We start from the raw sequence: 17340 nt of genomic DNA on the forward strand, positions 1-17340 counted from the left end.
AAGCCCTCCTCACTAGGTTAGCCAGCCTGCTCGCAAAGATGCTCTTCCCTCTCTTCGTTAGGTGGAGCCCGTCTCTGCCCAGCACTCCTCCTACCCTAGCTTGGGTTGCACTCATCTTAATCTAGGCAGGTGCAACTTCTGAAACCCCTGGGGAATCCCTTCCAAAGATGGGACCAGGCTGATGACGTGATCAGTGCAGCCAGCACAGAGAAGAACACCCTGAAAAGGAACAACATGAATGCTGCAAGCAATTGTACAGTGATTTTCCCTGTGGCTGTGAGAGACAGTGAGTGAGGGCCCGCTTTGTGATGAGCTCAGCATGGAGGGTCTACAGCTTTTGTAAAACCCCAGCCAGAATAATTTTAGTAACAGCAGCACTGACCAACAGGGGGTGCTCTTCACCTTCACAGTGCTGGAGCTCAGAGTCTCTACTTGGGCAGTGTAAAGCAAGTCAGGCTACACACTGCTGGGCTAGAGAGATCTCTGGGCTTTGGGGCTTTCTATTCCCCAACAGCGCTCACATGACCGAGCTGGACAAGGGACCATAGAGACCACTGTTTGGATTCCAACTTCCCAGCCACTCCCTCTCTGCTCCCTGGTCTCTGGGGCAGGGGTTCTCCGACTGCCAGTCTTGCTTGGAGTGGTGCGAGTGTCACGACAAGATCACCAAAACCCAGTGGCTACTATAACCCAGAGGGGGCAAGCGTTGCCTTCGGCCTGCCCACACTGTCCTGCTGCTGGGAAGTACCACTCAAAGGGGAGCACTCAGGAGCCAGTTGCCTTGATCCTCATGGGCCCCATTGCTCAGCTGGTTCCTCGCTGTCTTTCAGTGGGGCTCCCCTCCAGGAGTGTGCCGTGCAGAAGGGTCTCGGCCCCACCCTTCCCAGCGGAGCCTCACCTAGCAGCATGCTCCAATAGCACCCCAGAGCCCCCCAGCGCCAACCACCCTGGTCAGTCCCAACCCCAATCAAGCACAACTCCAGAGCCCAGCAGCAGCCACTCACTCCTCAAGCCATCGGTCTGCAGCAGCCACATCTCCAGGGACACCTAACCAGCCAGCAGCCGTCCCATCGGACACACAGCTCCAAACCAGCCAGGGTTTCTTGCGGCCACAAAACCCATGGCAAAGGGACGCTGCACACAATATTCAAGGTCTGGGCATACCATGGTTTTATATAGTGTCATGATGATATTTTCAGCCTTCTTATCTATCCCTTTCCTGTCATTCCGAACACTGTTCGCTTTTTGACTGCAGCTGAACATTGAGCAGATGTTTTCAGAGACCTCTCCACAATGACTTCAGGATCTCTCTCTTGAGTGGTAACAGCTAACGGCGACCCCATCAATTTACATGTATAGTTGGGATGATATTTTCCAATGTGCATTACTTTGCATTCATTGACATTGAATTTCATCTGCCATTTGTTGCCCAGTCACCCAGTTTTCAGAGATCCCTTTCTAACTGTTCGCAATGAGCTTTGGACTAAATTATCTTGAGTAGTTTTGTATCATCTGCAAACTGTGACACCTCGCTGATTGCCCCTTTTCCAGACCAATTAGGAAGATGTTGAACAGCACTGGTCCTACCCAGATCCTTCTGGACTCCACTATTTGCCTCCCTCCACCCTGAAAACTGACCATTTTTCCTACTCTTTGTTTCCTATCTTTTAAGCAGTTACTGATCCACGCAAGGACCTTCCCTCTTATCCCTGGAGAGCTGGCCTGCACGGCCCCAGTATCCGCTACCGCTCACGGTGGGGTGCCCCTGGGATCAGAACAGAACATTAGTGTCCCAGGAAGAGACAACAATAGCAAACCAGCTAGGAGGAGGTGACTTCCGTAGCTTGGGTTGCATTCGTCTTAATCTAGGCAGGTGCAACTTCTGAAACCCCTGGGGAATCCCTTCCAAAGATGGGACCAGGCTGATGACGTGATCAGTGCAGCCAGCACAGAGAAGAACACCCTGAAAAGGAACAACATGAATGCTGCAAACAATTGTACAGTGATTTTCCCTGTGGCTGTGAGAGACAGTGAGTAGGGGCCTGCTTTGTGATGAGCTCAGCATGGAGGGTCTACAGCTTTTGTAAAACCCCGGCCAGAATAATTTTAGTAACAGCAGCACTGACCAACAGGGGGTGCTCTTCACCTTCACAGTGCTGGAGCTCAGAGTCTCTACTCAGGCAGTCTAAATCAAGTCAGGCTACACACTGCTGGGCTAGAGAGATCTCTGGGCTTTGGGGCGTTCTATTCCCCAACAGCGCTCACATGACCGAGCTGGACAAGGGACCCTAGAGACCACTGTTTGGATTCCAACTTCCTAGCCACTCCCTCTCTGCTCCCTGGTCTCTAGGGTAGGGGTTCTCCGACTGCCAGTCTTGCTTGGAGTGGTGCGAGGGTCACGACAAGATCACCAAAACCCAGTGGCTGCTATAACCCAGAGGGGGCAAGCGTTGCCTTCGGCCTTCCCACACTGTCCTGCTGCTGGGAAGTACCACTCAAAGGGGAGCAGTCAGGAGCCAGTTGCCTTGATCCTCATGGTCCCCATTGCTCAGCTGGTTCCTCGCTGTCTTTCAGTGGGGCTCCCCTCCAGGAGCGTGCCGTGCAAAAGGGTCTCGGCCCCACCCTTCCCAGCAGAGCCTCACCTAACAGCATGCTCCAATAGCACCCCAGAGCCCCCCAGCAGCACCATCCTGGTCAGTCCCAACCCCAATCAAGCACAACTCCAGAGCCCAGCAGCAGCCCCTCACTCCTCAAGCCATCGGTCTGCAGCAGCCACATCTCCCAGGGACACCCAACCAGCCAGCAGCCGTCCCATCGGACACACAGCTCCAAACCAGCCAGGGTTTCTTGCGGCCACAAAACCCATGGCAAAGGGACACTGCAAGAGCAGTCACGCACCACTCCCTAGCAGCTCAGGTAAATCATTTCAGGTACCTGGAACAGCCGGTGAAGAATTAAATCACCACAGGGCTGGCGATACCCCTGCCAGGAGCGCCAACCCTGAACCAGGATCAGCTGCTAGTCCCGGCTCGGCTGGAGGCAGGAGAGGAAGGGACTTCCTCTTCCCCTGCAAGGAGTGTGGGGCTGTGTCAGACTCACCCCAAAAAACCTTCTCCAGCTGCAGCAAGCTCAGCATCCTCCCCTGCTTCTTGTCCCCATTGCTCCTCAGCTGCAGGGGGAGGGGACACTGTACAGGGAGCTGCTCCCCCAGCCCCCCAACTCCCATGCATCTGGACCTCCCATACCAGACACCCCCACCAAGCCTCACCCCATGCACCTAAAACTCACCTAGCTCTCCATATCCAAACCCCACCCCACTGAACCTCAACTCCTGCATCTGGAGCCCCCCTGCACTCAGACCTCCACCCCTGCACCCACACCACCTCCACTGACCTCCCTGCACTCAAACCCCGACCCTTTTGAGCTCCATCACCCTGAGCCCCCACATCCAGACCCCCATGCCACTGACACCCAACTAACTGCACCCAGACTCCACTGCTGACACCCCCATGCCCAGACCCCTCCATTGATCCCCAACCACCTTCACCTGGAAGCCCCTGCACAGTCCCATTGTCCCTGCACTTGGACCCCGCCCCTCCCCGAGCCCCTCTGCATCCACATCCTGCCACAGTCTGCCTGCACCCAGATTGTCCCACACAGGTGGGACACCTAGATCCCCCCACACTGAGCCTCTTCAGACTTGGATCCTGCCTGGTTCAGCCTGCCTGCCCCACACCGGGTCCACCTGGCACAGAGGGGAAGAGTCTCATGGTGTTTCTGGGCCAGTAGCTGTTCGAACTTAGGAGACAGCATGCCGACACACTCACTCTCCCCCAACACACACTGCCTCTGTCTCTCTCCCTCTCCCGCTCACACAGCCAGACACAGACGTCCTGTCACACACTCCCCCCGATCCCCACACCTGCACAGGAGAAGAGACTGACGAATAGTTTGTGCAGTAGGACCAGAAGAAACCTGGCCGTGCCCCCCCTACTCGTTATATACAAGGACAGTGAGAGACCCTCCGGAATCCCGGAGCGATTGTGTCTGTTGGGGCCCTGGCTGATGCCATCTCAGCACAGCTCTGCTGGGGAGCTGGCCACACGCGGAGTCCTCGGCCGGGCTGGGCAAGGGCTGAATCTCTCCTCCCCTGACACAGGCTCCACCGCTGTGCAGACAGGGCTCCGTGCTCCTGTGAGTGGAGAGGCCCATTCTGCTCCCAGAGGAGTGTTGGAAAGTCCCCCAGCAGACAGCTCTCCTGTGGGCTCCTGCCCCGGCCAAGCAGGAATTGCTACTGAGAACCACAGGGGTCCTGAGGAAAGGGAGAGGGGACACACCGCTGCCTCTCACGAGGGTGGCCAGGTTGCTCAGCAGCCCATCAGTTGCTCTACATCTCAATCAAATCCTCGGGGGAGTGGGATGAATGCCCAGGGCATCAAAAGGCAGAGACGCTCTTCCAGGATATTGTGATTACACCTGAACTCTGTGGAGATTTATGGTTCCTCAGCACTCTCGGTCTCGGGGATCTAAGGTGGAAATGGACAATTTCTACTCTGTCCGGCAATGTTCAAAAGGGCAGGGTAAAAAGCCATGCAGCAGCCCGGGGTGGTTCTGCCTCCCTGCCCCTTCCCCTGGGGACGGGTCTGTCTGTGTCTCACACAGTTAGATTCATGTAGCCGCACCCCGGTGGCTGCCCAGCTCTAGAATGTCTTAATCTTCATCCAGCTGCCTGAATACCTGAGTGATCTCTGCCCAACGTGACTAAGCCGAGGGCCTGATCACCTGGTTAGTGTGGAGAAGGACATCCTGGAAGGAAGAGGCTGAATGCTGGAAGGGACTGGGTAGCCATGTTCCCTACAGGCCTGGAGAGTCAGGGATGTGATCATGGCAAGTGCGACGCTGGCCACTAGGGGGCAATAGTAATCTGTGGGAGCCGACCCCACTGCAGGGAGTGGCTGTGAGTGCTGGTGTGCACCGGCCCTAGATGTTGGGGAAGGTGCGTGTGCCACACGCTCAGAGACAGGGGCTGTCAGCGCGCCCAGCACTAGACCCCTCCGCCTCGAGCCCACGAACACTCACTATCTGCTGAATAACAAAGGACGCTGTGCGAGGACTGGCAGAAATAAACAGGGCATCGCACTTGGCACGACGGCTTAAAGGGAGAAAGAAAAGATGAACCAGCAGTTCCTCACTTGTTCCCGTGGGGCGGCTGGGCCAGATCTGAGCAGGGCTGTGACCCGCTCACGAGGGCCCAGGTTGCAGTTCCCAGAGTGAGGAGCCAAGTCCAGCCAGCCCCGTGGAATGGGGAGTTTCTGCGTCACATCGGGACAGTCCTGGGAACCATGGATTGATGTAAAGTCTGAAAATATCAACTGCCCTCATCCAGCCCCCACTCCGAAACTACCCCAATTCCAGTCCCAATGTAACAGCACCATCCCACATCCAGCATCCATTCCATAACTGGCCCCAACACCAGTCCCCATCCAACAGCACCCACACCTTCCAGCACCCCAGAAATGATCACCCCAAAACTGGCCAGCATTTCTTCCTGCAATGACCGAAAATGGTGGCATAACTCTGAAAACAATTGTGGCCTGGGAGCATGAGAAGAAACCACAGTTTAATTTGAGGACCGTGGCACTGGAGAAGATCACTTGAGTGTCAGGCTCCTGGAGCCGGCAGCGAGAGCTCCCTTTTCCCTGCTCTCCATCCCCACGTGCCTTGGGAACATCTGTGTCTGCACCCCGTGTCCCAGCCTCCGGAGATCCTACACAACAGCCCTCCCGTGAGCCGGGGCCGAGGCCTATGACAAGCCCCCACGTGGCACCAGCAGGAAGGAGAAGAGCCTCAGTCATTGACTAATGGGAATGTCAAAGGGCCGATTTCGGAGGGGAAGCGCACAGGAACAGGAGGGCTCTGACCGCACAGAGCTGCGCCAAACTCTCAGAGCCATGAGCGAGGGCGAAGGTTCGTTAGCGCAGCCCTGACACCGGGGTGAGGGAGGCAGTGTGAATGCACTGGGCTGGGTTCGCTGATCCCGGCTTAAAACAAGAAGTCCCAGAATGCACGTCTGCTACTTCCGCAACCATCACCGTCCACTCAGTGCAGGAGCTGGGACCAGAACTGCAGAGTTCCCGGCTCCAAGGCCTGTCCCCTGAGCGCTGCCTCTCACCCCTCCTGCTGGGGCAGGCTCAGGGCTGCTGCTGGTGGCTACCTGCCCCTCTCTGCTCCCGGCTGGGGCCATTCTGGGAGGGAGATCGAACGTTGTTAACAACAACTTCACAATCGCTTCTGCAAACCTCTTTATTCAGCCCCAGACTGAAGGGTGCTGCTTTCCTGCGTGACATACACCCCACTGCAACCACGGACACCCCACAGACCTTCCCTGCCTGCCCAGCAATGCAGATAGCACAGAGCTGAGCCATAGGATCAGCAGAGATTGAAACCGCGCGAAATGACCACTTGCGACAGATGAGAGTTACTGAATAGTTCGCCTCAAGGCACAGACCAGTGTTCAGAAGAGCCAAGGATCATTTGCGGTGGTGTCTGTGCAGGTTCACGTGAAGCATCAGGAGTCCTATACAGCTACGGCCGTTCCTGTGTATCCGTTTCAGTGGAGGAGGCCTGTGGGGTGTTCTGAAGCGACATCGGCCCATTGTGACTTCCCTGCCCTGTCTGGGACAGCTCAGCTCCTGCCACCACCAAGCTGTGCTGTGTGTAAAAGCCTGTCTGCAGGGTGCTGACCCGCTCCAGGGGAATGACTGAAACAGGGCCTGAGATGGCTAAAGGCCTCACCACAGCATGCCCCCCCCTTCACACACGGCACTTTCCCTGTGATCTTGAGGACCAACGAGGCAGGATCAGATGAGCACAAAGGTGGAGCTTGTGTGCGCCTCCCCCAGGAGGATAAATATAAGGGGCAGATACCGTCAGGCAGTCTCAGCGCATTTGGCTCTTTTTCTCCCCGGGGCCTGAAATCTCCTCACCATGCTCTGGGCTCCCCTCCTCCTCCTGCTGGGGACGGGGTGCACAGGTGAGAACAGGGGAGCGGGGTCAAGACACACTGAAGTTGCTGCTGGAGTCAATGCACAGACTGCGTCACTCCCGGCCGGGGACGGGCCCCGTGGGGTTCACTGGATTCTCCATTGTTTCCCCAGCGTCCAGCTCGCAGCCTGTGGTGACTCAGCCCCGCTCAGCCGCCCTCAGGGGCCTGCGCAGGCTGCTAGGTTTGGTCTCTGCCAGTCGCATGTCACACAAACACGTGTCCTGCACCCTGCCGTCCACTCCTCAGCCCCTGTCGTGGGGTGAGAGCCGGCTTCAGTCTATATGGCCAGGCCCAGGGTCCTGGCTCTTGTGGCGAGATCAGAATCTTGGCCTTCATGACAAGAAATTACAGCCTGTCCTCATGCGTTGTTTGGAAAGGCTTGAAGCACGACTGCAGTGTCCCTGACACCTGCCCGAGTCCGCAGAGAGCCTGAAACAACAACTCCAGAGCTGTGAGGCACCCACTCATCTTGACACGGAGAACCTGCTGCTTGTTGTAGGTTCTCACCACCAGAGCACTCTGTGTATTGGGGCCCTGGCTGATGCCATCTCAGCCTAGGTCTGCTGGCCACACGTAGAGTCCTGTGCTGGGGTGGGTCAGGGTTCAGTCTTCCCTCCCCGGCACAGGCTCCACCGCTGTGCAGACAGGGCTCCGTGCGCCCGTGAGTTTAGAGGCCCATTCTGCTCCCAGAGGAGTGCTGGAAAGTCCCCCAGAAGACAGCTCTCCTTTGGGCTCCTGCCCCGGCCAAGCAGGCATTGCTACTGAGAACCCCAGGAGTCCTGAGGAAAGGGAGAGGGGACACACCCCGCCCCTCACGAGGGTGGCCAGGTTCTTCAGCGGCGCATCAGTTGCTCTACTTCTGAATCAAATCCTCAGGGGAGTGGGTGAACACGGCAGCGATGCCGTTACCAGCTCTCCAGAGGGTTTTCACCATGCACCTGCCATACTGGAGCTGTGCAGAGCAGGGATCGAGTGCTCCATGGGGGATCTCACCCCCGAAAGAGGGTTTGTTGGCAGTCCCCTCTGGGTGCAGCATGGGGCCCCAACACCCATCCCCACCCAACAGCACCCACCCCATCCAGCACCCACTCCATCACCTGCCCCAGCCTCAGCCCGCATCCAACAGCCCCAAAAACCCTGAAAAGGAACAGCGTGAACATTGGAAACAACCGTACGACACTGTTCCCTGCAGCTGTGAGATAGTCAGGAGGGGGCAGCGTTCCCATGAGCTCAGCGTGCCGGGCCTGAGCTCTTGTGAAACGCTGGAAGGACTGATCGTAGGAATAGCGACACTGACCACCCGGGGGAGCTCGTCCTCTATCCAGTGCTGGAGCTGGGTGTCTGGGTGAGTGCAGCCGTGTCCAGGTGCCAGGCTACAAACTGCAGGGACAGAGACATCTCTGGGCTTGGGGCTTTTCATACCCCAACAACTTTCCCCTTTCCAATGTGAAGGTCACAACAAGATCACCAAAACCCAGTGGCTGCTCTGACCCGGGAGGGGGAAGCGAAGGGGAGAGAAGCAGAAGTTCTCTCCCTCTCCTGCTGCCACATTCCCGTCCCGCTGCCCACACCAGGTCCTTCTGCAGGGAAAGCCACAGAAATCCATCAGGAGCCAGCTGCCTTGCTCACCAGGGGCCCCATTACTCACAGTATCCTCAGCTTGTTCCTCACCATCTTTCAGCGAGCTTCCCGTCAGCAGTGTGCAGCGCAGAAGGGTTTCAGCCCCTCCCTACCCCTTTCCAGCAGGACATCCCTCAGCAGCATCTTCCAGGAGCACCATAACCACCCAGCCGCACGTCCACCACCCAGCAGCCGCCACATTGTCCGCTCCCAAAACCCACGCCAACACCCGCCCTAGGCAGCAGCTGCGAATCCCAGAAGCCATCAGTCCGCACCCGCCAAACCTCTCAGAGACACCTGCACAACCTGCACCGCCAGCAAGTCCCAGCACCCGTCCCACCAAGGACACACAGCCCCAAACCAGCCAGGGTTTCTTGCCGTCGCAAAAGATTGTGGGTCAGGATCATGACAAGAAACCCAGCTAGCATTGCAAAGCCAAGCAGACAACTTTGGAGATTCCTCACTCCAGGGGGAGTCCTCTGAACGGTAACGGTCTATGTAGACAAAGCACTTCGGGAGCCCCTCACCCCCAAGATGAGCTTCATTTTTCCTTGCAAATGGGAAACAAAACAATTCCTGGGTCTGTCCGTAGCTGTCTCTGAGGGGAGGGAGGTGCCAGCAGCAGCCAGTGAGCAGGGCGCAGATTTGCATGAAGGGGCCGTTCTCCAGCTCTGGGGGGTTAAGAGACAATTGAAGGGTTCCAGCCACAGACTCGTTTGCCTCAGGAAGCCGAGCTCGTCTGGATCCCCACCATGGCCTGGGCCTTTCTTCTCCTCTCACTGCTCAACTACTGCTCAGGTGCGGCAATGGTGTGTGTGTGTGGGTGGGTGGGGGGAGGGGGCGGGAAGATTATTTCAGTCTTTCAATCAAAGGGGACTTTGATTTTAGACCCATTTCTCCCATTGGTTCCCCGAGCTGCTGGCCCAGAGCTTTAAGCATCATGATTTTATCCCCGTGTTTTCTCCTCCTGTTGCAGGTTCTCTGGCCCAGTACGTCCTGACCCAGCCGCCTGCAGTGTCTGTGTCTCCAGGGCAAAATGCTCAACTCACCTGCACAGGAGAAAAGTTTGACAAATACTATGTGCAGTGGTACCAGCAGAAACCTGGCCGTGTCCCCGTACTCGTCATATACAAGGACAGTGAGAGACCCTCCGGAATCCCCGATCGATTCTCCGGGGCCAGCTCCGGTAACACGGCCACGTTAACCGTCACTGGAGTCCAGGCGCAGGACGAGGCTGATTATTACTGTCAAGTGTGGGACAAGGACAGTAGCACTACTCACAGTGACACGGCCAGATGGGGAAGTGAGACACAAACTGCCCGTTGACACAGGGGATCATTTATTCTCATTCTTTCTGGGACAGCGTGAGGGGCCATTTCTGAGCTGGGAATGGAGGCGTCTTATTTCATCTGCCCACGAACCCTTCTTGGCAGCCTGGGCTCACACTTTGCCTCCTTAGTAGCCCCTGGGGTGGGAAAGGGCTGAGTCTTCCCTCCCCTGGCGCAGGCTCCAGGCTCTGCACTCCAGTGAGTTGACAGGCTGTGATGATGTGACGCAGCAGGGAGGGGGGAGTTTTGACCTGGGAATGTGCCCTGGGGATGGGAGACCTGACAGCCTGTAACCTGAGCCAGGAGGGGGAGGGGGAGGTAACACCTCTGCCCAGGAATGTGAAGACCAGCAGCAGGAGAGAGCCTGCTGGGGGGGGTTTAGTTTCAGTTCGGGGCTGGGTGGAGGAACACAGGGAACCCCAGGGCTGGGGTCTAAGCTCCCTGCTCCCCCAGAAGGACTTGACTGAGGGGTCCTGGGTGTACCCACAAGCTCTGTTTTGGACTGTGTTCCTGTTGTCCAATAAACCTTCTGTTTTCCTGGCTGGCTGAGATTCTCAGTGAATCCCAGGAAGAGGGGTGCAGGGAGTGGACTCCCCCACACTGCGTGACAACTGGTGGCAGAGGTGGGATGTACTGCACCCCGTGAACGGCGCTTCCTGCAGTAAGTGACTGGGGAGCAGTAAAACGAAGGGGGATTGACAGGGACCAGGTGTGCTGAAGAGTCAGAGAGAGACGGTTCCAGGGGGCAGTTAACCCCTGGGAGTGTGTGACCAGAGAGAAGGACTTTTGCAGTAACAGGGTTCCCCGGGGGATCGCAGCGAGCGGTCCCAGGGGCGGAGGAGTCTGCAGCTCGACCCTGACAAAGAGGTGGTGACCTCAAGAAGGACTGGCATACTAGGAGCTTTTCCTGGAAACCGTGGAAAGCTGCCCGGCCTGCGAGTGGCCAGCAGGGAGATGTACGCTAAACGCCTTAAGAGCGACCTGGTGGAGCTGTGCGGGCAGAGGGGGCTGCGCATCGGGAGGTCCACCAAGGAACAGCTGAATGCCCAGTTGGAGGAGAGGGATCGTTTGGATGACCCGATCCCTGTCCCTGAGGGAAGCCGCCCAGCGGACGGAGCGGGGGCCCTGGGGCCTGACCGGGCTGGGAGGGGTCAGACTGCTGCCCAGCACATCCCGAGACCCATCCTACCTATGCCTGGGGGAGGGGTTGGGGCACCCTGACCCCAGCAGCCAGCAGGGGATCCTCCCGGTGGAGCTCCCCATCCCTGGAGTGGATGCGGCTGAAATGGGAGAGGGAGATGAAAATGAGGGAGCTGGAGGATCATGAAAAACAACGTCAACATGAGCAGGAGGAGAAGGAGAAACAACGTCAACATGAGCAGGAGGAGAAGGAGAAACAACGTCAACATGAGCGGGAGGAGAAGGAGAGGGAACGTCAGGAGAAGGAGAAACAAAGACAGCATGAACTGGAGCTGGCCAGACTGAGAAGCAGTGGGGCCCCAGCTGCGGTGAGTGTGGGGGGACCCAAGACTGCAAGGAGCTTTGATAAGTGCTTCCTGGCCCAGCGGAAGGAGGGGGAGGGCATAGATAGCTTCCTGACGGCCTTTGAGAATGCCTGCGAGATGCACAGGGTTGACCCTGCAGGCAGGCTCCAGTTCCTCACCCCCTTACTGGACCCCAAAGCCGTGGAGGTGTACAGCCAAATGACAGGGGCAGAGGCAGGGGACTATGAACTGTTCAAACAGGCCCTGCTCCGTGAATTTGGGCTGACCCCCGAGATGTACCGGAGAAGGTTCCGGAGTCAGCGTAAAACGCCTGAGGTCACCTACCTACAACTGGTCAACCGGATGCAGGGATATGCCCGTAAGTGGACAGCTGGGGCCCAAACTAAAGAGGACCTGCTTGACCTAATTGTACTGGAGCAACTGCATGAACAATGCCCTTCCGACCTGAGGCTGTGGCTGGTGGACAAAAAGCTAGAGAACCCCCAGCACGCAGGGCAGCTGGCCGACGAGTTTGTGAACAGTCGGTCAGGGGGTAACCGGGAGGAGTCCCAAAAGAACAGCCCCCCCCCCGATGCAGAGAGAGAGTCACCATGGGGCCTCCCAGCGGGGAAATAGGGAGAACCCCCTCCCAAGGGGAATGCCTGGCGTCGGGCCCCTCCGACTCGCTTGAGGGGACCAACGTGACCTGAGCTGCTATCACTGTGGCCAGAGAGGCCACGTACGGACCCAGTGCCCCGGGCTCAGGAACAGACTGAACAGACCCAACCTACCCAGGGTTAACTGGGTAGGGACTCAGCTGGACGAGGGGCAGACGACCCAGGAAAGGGGGGCTACCAGTTTACCACCTGCGCAGGAGGGAAGAGTACCCCAGGCCAGCTCCACCAGAGGGCTGGAGGCTCTGGACTCAGGGTGCTTGGTTTACAGGGTGGGCGCAGGGCTGTCCCTCCAGAGAGAGTGCCTTGTTCCCCTGGAGGTGGATGGGAGGAAGGTCAATGGATACTGGGTTACGGGCGCGGAGGTGATGCTGGCCCGGCCCGAGGTGGTGGCCCCAGATCGGGTGGTGCCCAACACCTACCGGACCCTGACAGGGGTGGGCGGGACCCCATTTAAGGTGCCCGTGGCAAGGATACACCTGAAATAGGGGGCCAAGGAGGGCCCCAAGGATGTGGGGGTACACCACCATTTGCCCACTGAAGTTTTGATGGGGGGAGACCTAGAGGACTGGCCAAGCAAGCCCCAGACCGCCCTGGTTGTGACCCGTAGCCAGAGCCGGTGAGGGGCACTGCACCCTGACCTTGGGGAGGGTACCACACCGGAGGCGCAGGACCCTACCCTGGTGGGGAGGGAGTGCCGAGGGGCAAGGCTCAGAGAGGCGGAGGCCTCAGACCTGGCCACTGAGGGGGAACCGGGCCCCATCCCTTCCCCAGCCACTGAGTTCCAGGCCGCGTTGAGGAAAGACCCCTCCTTGCGGAAGCTCAGGGACCTGGCCAATCTCAGTGTGGTACGGACCATGAGGAGAGGCTGCCAGGAGAGGTTCCTGTGGGAGAAGGGGTTCCTGTACCAAGAATGGGCTCCCACAAGGGAAGTAGAGTCCTGTGGGATCAGGAGGCCGCTGGTGGTCCCCCAGAAGTATCGCCGCAAGCTATTGTACCTGGCCCATGACATCCCCCTCGCAGGGCACCAGGGAATCCGGCGCACCCGGCAGAGGTTGCTACAGAACTTTTACTGGCCCGGGGTCTTTACCACGGTCCGGCAGTATTGCCGATCCTGTGACCCCTGTCAGAGGGTGGGGAAGGCCCGGGACAAGGGGAAAGCGGCTTTGAGACCTTTGCCCATCATAGAGGAGCCTTTCCAGAAGGTGGCCATGGACATCGTGGGGCCTCTCAGCAAGACGACCCGGTCGGGGAAGAAATACATTCTGGTGGTGGTAGATTTTGCCACCCGCTACTCCGAGGCAGTGCCCTTAGCTTCCATTGAAGCAGACACCGTGGCAGATGCGCTCCTGACCATTTTCAGCCGAGTGGGGTTCCCCAAGGAAGTCTTGATAGACCAAGGGTCCAACTTCATGTCGGCCCTGCTCCGGTGCTTGTGGGAGAAATGTGGGGTCCGGCACAACTGGGCCTCAGCTTATCACCCCCAGTCCAATGGGCTGGTGGAGAGGTTTAACGGGATGCTAAAGATGATGCTGAAAACCTTTATGAACCAGCACCCGCAGGATTGGGACAAGTACTTACCTCACCTGCTGTTCGCGTACCGGGAGGTGCCCCAGGAGTCTACCGGATTTTCGCCTTTCGAACTGTTATATGGAAGGAGGGTGAGGGGCCCCCTGGACCTGATGAGAGACGAGTGGGAGGGGAAGGCCACTCCCGATGGAGAGTCAGTGGTGGAGTATGTCCTGATCTTCTGAGAGAGACTGACTGAACTCATGGGCCTGGCCAGGGAGAATCTGGCCAGAGCCCAGAGGAAGCAGAAGGTCTGGTAGGACCGCACGGCGTGGGCCCGTGCCTACGCCACCGGGGATCAGGTGATGGTTCTCATCCCTGTGAGAAAGAACAAACTACAGGCCACCTGGGAGGGCCCTTTCAAGGTTGTCAAGCAGCTCAATGAGGTAAACTATGTGGTGGAGCTCTCGAACCGGGTGCACCACCGCCGGGTGTATCGTGAATATGATGAAGCCATATTATGCCAGGGGGAATGTGGTGTTGGCCGTGTGTGGGCAGTGGGAGGAGCAGGGAGATGACCCTTTAGTAGATCTATTCCCTGGGATTAGAGCTGGTTCCCCCCTGGACACAATTCCCCTCTCGGATCAGCTAACCCCTGCCCAGCAAGCTGAGGTCAGGGGGGTGCTGCATCCGTACCGACAGCTGTTTTCCAACCAGCCTGGACGCACTAATCTGACTGTCCACCAGGTGCAGACAGGGTCGCACCCGCCGATAAGATGCTCCCCCTTCCGAGTCACAGGGAAAACTGCTCAGGACCTGGAAAGAGAGGTCCGGGACATGCTGGCTTTGGGGGTGATCCAGCCATCGGCCAGCCCTTGGGCCTCGCCGGTGGTGCTGGTCCCCAAAAAGGATGGGTCGGTCCGGTTCTGTGTGGACTATCGGAAGCTCAATGCCATCACTGTATCTGATGCCTACCCCATGCCCAGGCCGGACGAGCTCCTAGACAAGCTGGGAGGAGCTCGGTACCTTACCACCATGGACCTTACAAAGGGCTACTGGCAAGTGCCGCTGGATGCCGATGCCCAGCTGAAATCGGCCTTTATCACCCCTCTGGGGCTCTATGAGTTCCTGACCCTGCCGTTTGGCCTCAAGGGAGCACTGGCCACCTTCCAGCGCCTAGTGGACTAGCTCCTGAGGGGGATGGAGAGTTTTGCCGTGGCATATATTGATGACATCTGTGTCTTTAGCCAGACCTGGGAGGACCATGTGTCCCAGGTTAGACAAGTGCTGGACCGACTCCAGGGGGCTGGGCTGACTGTAAAAGCAGAGAAGTGCAAGGTGGGGATGGCTGAAGTATCTTACCTGGGCCATCGGGTGGGGAGCGGCCGCCTAAAGCCAGAACTGGCCAAGGTGGAGGTGATCAGAGACTGGCCCGCTCCCCACACCAAAAAGCAGGTCCAAGCCTTTATTGGGATGGCAGGATACTACTGAAGATTTGTGCCCCACTTTAGCGCCATCGCCACCCCCATCACTGAGCTATGCAAGAAGGGGAAGCCAGACAAGGTGGTCTGGACCGAGCAGTGCAAGGAGGCTTTCCGGGTGCTGAAGGAGGCTCTGGTCAGTGGCCCAGTTCTGGCAAACCCAGACTTTGACAAGCCCTTTGTGGTGTTCACCGACGCCTCAGACACGGGACTGGGGGCGGTGTTAATGCAGGAGGATGAAAAGGGGGAGAGACACCCCATCGTGTACCTGAGCAAGAAGTTGCTACCCCGGGAGCAACACTACGTGGCCATCGAGAAGGAGTGCCTGGCCATGGAAACTAGAGCCCTATCTCTTCGGGCGACACTTCACTGTGTACACCGACCACTCTCCCCTGACCTGGCTGCACCAGATGAAAGGAGCCAACGCCAAGCTCCTGAGGTGGAGCCTGCTCCTGCAGGATTATGACATGGATGTGGTCCACGTGAAGGGAAGTGCCAACCTGATAGCAGATGCGATGTCCCGGAGAGGGGGCCCCGAACTTCCCCAGGTCACTGGTCACAGTGACCCCGCTCAGTTCAGTCTCAAAGGGGGGAGAGATGTGATGATGTGACGCAGCAGGGAGGGGGGAGTGTTGACCTGGGAATGTGCCCTGGGGATGGGAGACCTGAGAGGCTTTAACCTGAGCCAGGAGGGGGAGGGGGAGGTAACACCTCTGCCCAGGAATGTGAAGACCAGCAGCAGGAGAGAGCCTGCTGGGGGGGTTTTAGTTTCAGTTCGGGGCTGGGTGGAGGAACGCAGGGAACCCCAGGGCTGGGGTCTAAGCTCCCTGCTCCCCCAGAAGGACTTGACTGAGGGGTCCTGGGTGTACCCACAAGCTCTGTTTTGGACTGTGTTCCTGTTGTCCAATAAACCTTCTGTTTTACTGGCTGGCTGAGAGTCTCAGTGAATCCCAGGAAGAGGGGTGCAGGGCCTGGACTCCCCCACACTCCGTGACACAGGCCCATTCTGAGCATTAGGAAGTCCCCCAGCAGACAGCTCTCGCAGGGGTGGCTCCTGCCCCGGCCAAGCAGGCATTGCTACTGAGAACCCCAGGGGTCCTGAGGAAAGGGAGAGGGGACACACCCCTGCCTCTCACGAGGGTGGCCAGGTTGCTCAGCAGCCCATCAGTTGCTCTACTTCTCAATCAAATCCTCAGGGGAGTGGGATGAATGCCCAGGGCATCGAAAGGCAGAGAGGCTCTTCCAGGATATTGTTACTGCACCTGAACTCTGTGGAGATTTACGGTTCCCCGGCACTCTTGCTGTAGGGGATCTAAGGTGGTAAGGGTCAATTTCTACTCTGTCCGGCAATGTTCAAAAGCGCAGGGGAAAGCGCCATGCAGGAGCCCAGGATGGTTCTGCCTCCCTGCCCCTTCCCCTGGGGACGGGTCTGTCTGTGTTTCACAGAGTTCGAGTCATGTAGCAGCTGCACCCTGGTGGCTGCCCAGCTCTAGAATGTCTTAATCGTCATCCAGGGGGCTGCAGCTGCCTCAATAACTGGCTGATCTCTGCCCAGCGTGACTAAGCCGAGGGCCTGATCAGCTGGTTAGTGTGGAGAAGGACATCCTGGAAGGAAGAGGCTGAATGCTGGAAGGGACTGGGTAGCCATGTTCCCTACAGCCCTGGAGAGTCAGGGACGTGACCATGGCAAGTGCGACGCTGGCCACTAGGGGGCAATAGTAATCTGTGGGAGCCGACCCCACTGCAGGGAGTGGCTCTGAGTGCTGGTGTGCACCGGCCCTAGATGTTGGGGAAGGTGTGTGTGCCACACGCTCAGAGGCAGGGGCTGTCAGCGCGCCCAGCACTAGACCCCTCCGCCTGGAGAACACGAACACTCACAGTCTGCTGAATAAAAAAGGACGCAGTGCGAGGGCTGCCAGAAATAAACGGGGCATCGCACTTGGCACGACGGCTTAAAGGGAGAAAGAAAAGATGAACCAGCAGCTCCTCACTCGTTCCCGTGGGGCGGCCGGGCCAGACCTGAGCAGGGCTGTGACTCGCTCATGAGGGCCCAGGTTGCAGTTCCCAGAGTGAGGAGCCAAGTCCAGCCAGCCCCGTGGAATGGGGAGTTTCTGCGTCACATTGGGACTGTCCTGGGAACCAAGGATTCATGTAAAGTCTGAAAATATCAACTGCCCTCATCCAGCCACCACTCCGAAA

The 17340-nt window shown here is 58.0% G+C and overlaps 6 protein-coding genes and 1 gene segment (V, D, J or C); all 7 read left to right on the forward strand.

Annotated features, from left to right (window-relative positions):
* Window positions 1–17340, forward strand: part of LOC102937026 (immunoglobulin lambda-1 light chain) — a 537592-nt gene that overhangs the window by 428972 nt on the left and 91280 nt on the right. The window lies entirely within an intron of this gene.
* LOC102941305 (immunoglobulin lambda variable 3-21) overlaps window positions 1–17340 on the forward strand; it is a 550568-nt gene that overhangs the window by 421104 nt on the left and 112124 nt on the right. The window lies entirely within an intron of this gene.
* Window positions 1–17340, forward strand: part of LOC122461352 (immunoglobulin lambda-1 light chain-like) — a 567620-nt gene that overhangs the window by 409659 nt on the left and 140621 nt on the right. The gene's annotated exons all lie outside the window — the stretch shown is intronic.
* LOC102941083 (immunoglobulin lambda-1 light chain) overlaps window positions 1–17340 on the forward strand; it is a 389283-nt gene that overhangs the window by 288491 nt on the left and 83452 nt on the right. For 2 of the 27 annotated variants that reach the window (XM_043529694.1, XM_043529693.1), the window contains exon 2: window positions 9642–9938. The exons of 23 other annotated variants lie outside the window; for them this stretch is intronic. In XM_043529694.1, coding sequence (XP_043385629.1) covers window positions 9642–9938 — 297 coding nt within the window. Of the gene's footprint in view, window positions 1–9368; window positions 9464–9641; window positions 9939–17340 lie in introns of those variants that run through there. 2 more of the 27 variants (XM_043529686.1, XM_043529673.1) reach the window with 2 other exon arrangements.
* LOC122463057 (immunoglobulin lambda-1 light chain-like) overlaps window positions 1–17340 on the forward strand; it is a 375063-nt gene that overhangs the window by 253422 nt on the left and 104301 nt on the right. The gene's annotated exons all lie outside the window — the stretch shown is intronic.
* LOC102935130 (immunoglobulin lambda-1 light chain-like) overlaps window positions 1–17340 on the forward strand; it is a 376593-nt gene that overhangs the window by 232688 nt on the left and 126565 nt on the right. The window lies entirely within an intron of this gene.
* The window catches only part of LOC119563806, a 331177-nt gene that overhangs the window by 179450 nt on the left and 134387 nt on the right, over window positions 1–17340 (forward strand).

This window comes from Chelonia mydas, chromosome 15 (genome assembly GCF_015237465.2).
Source record: "Chelonia mydas isolate rCheMyd1 chromosome 15, rCheMyd1.pri.v2, whole genome shotgun sequence".
NCBI lineage: Eukaryota > Metazoa > Chordata > Testudines > Cheloniidae > Chelonia > Chelonia mydas.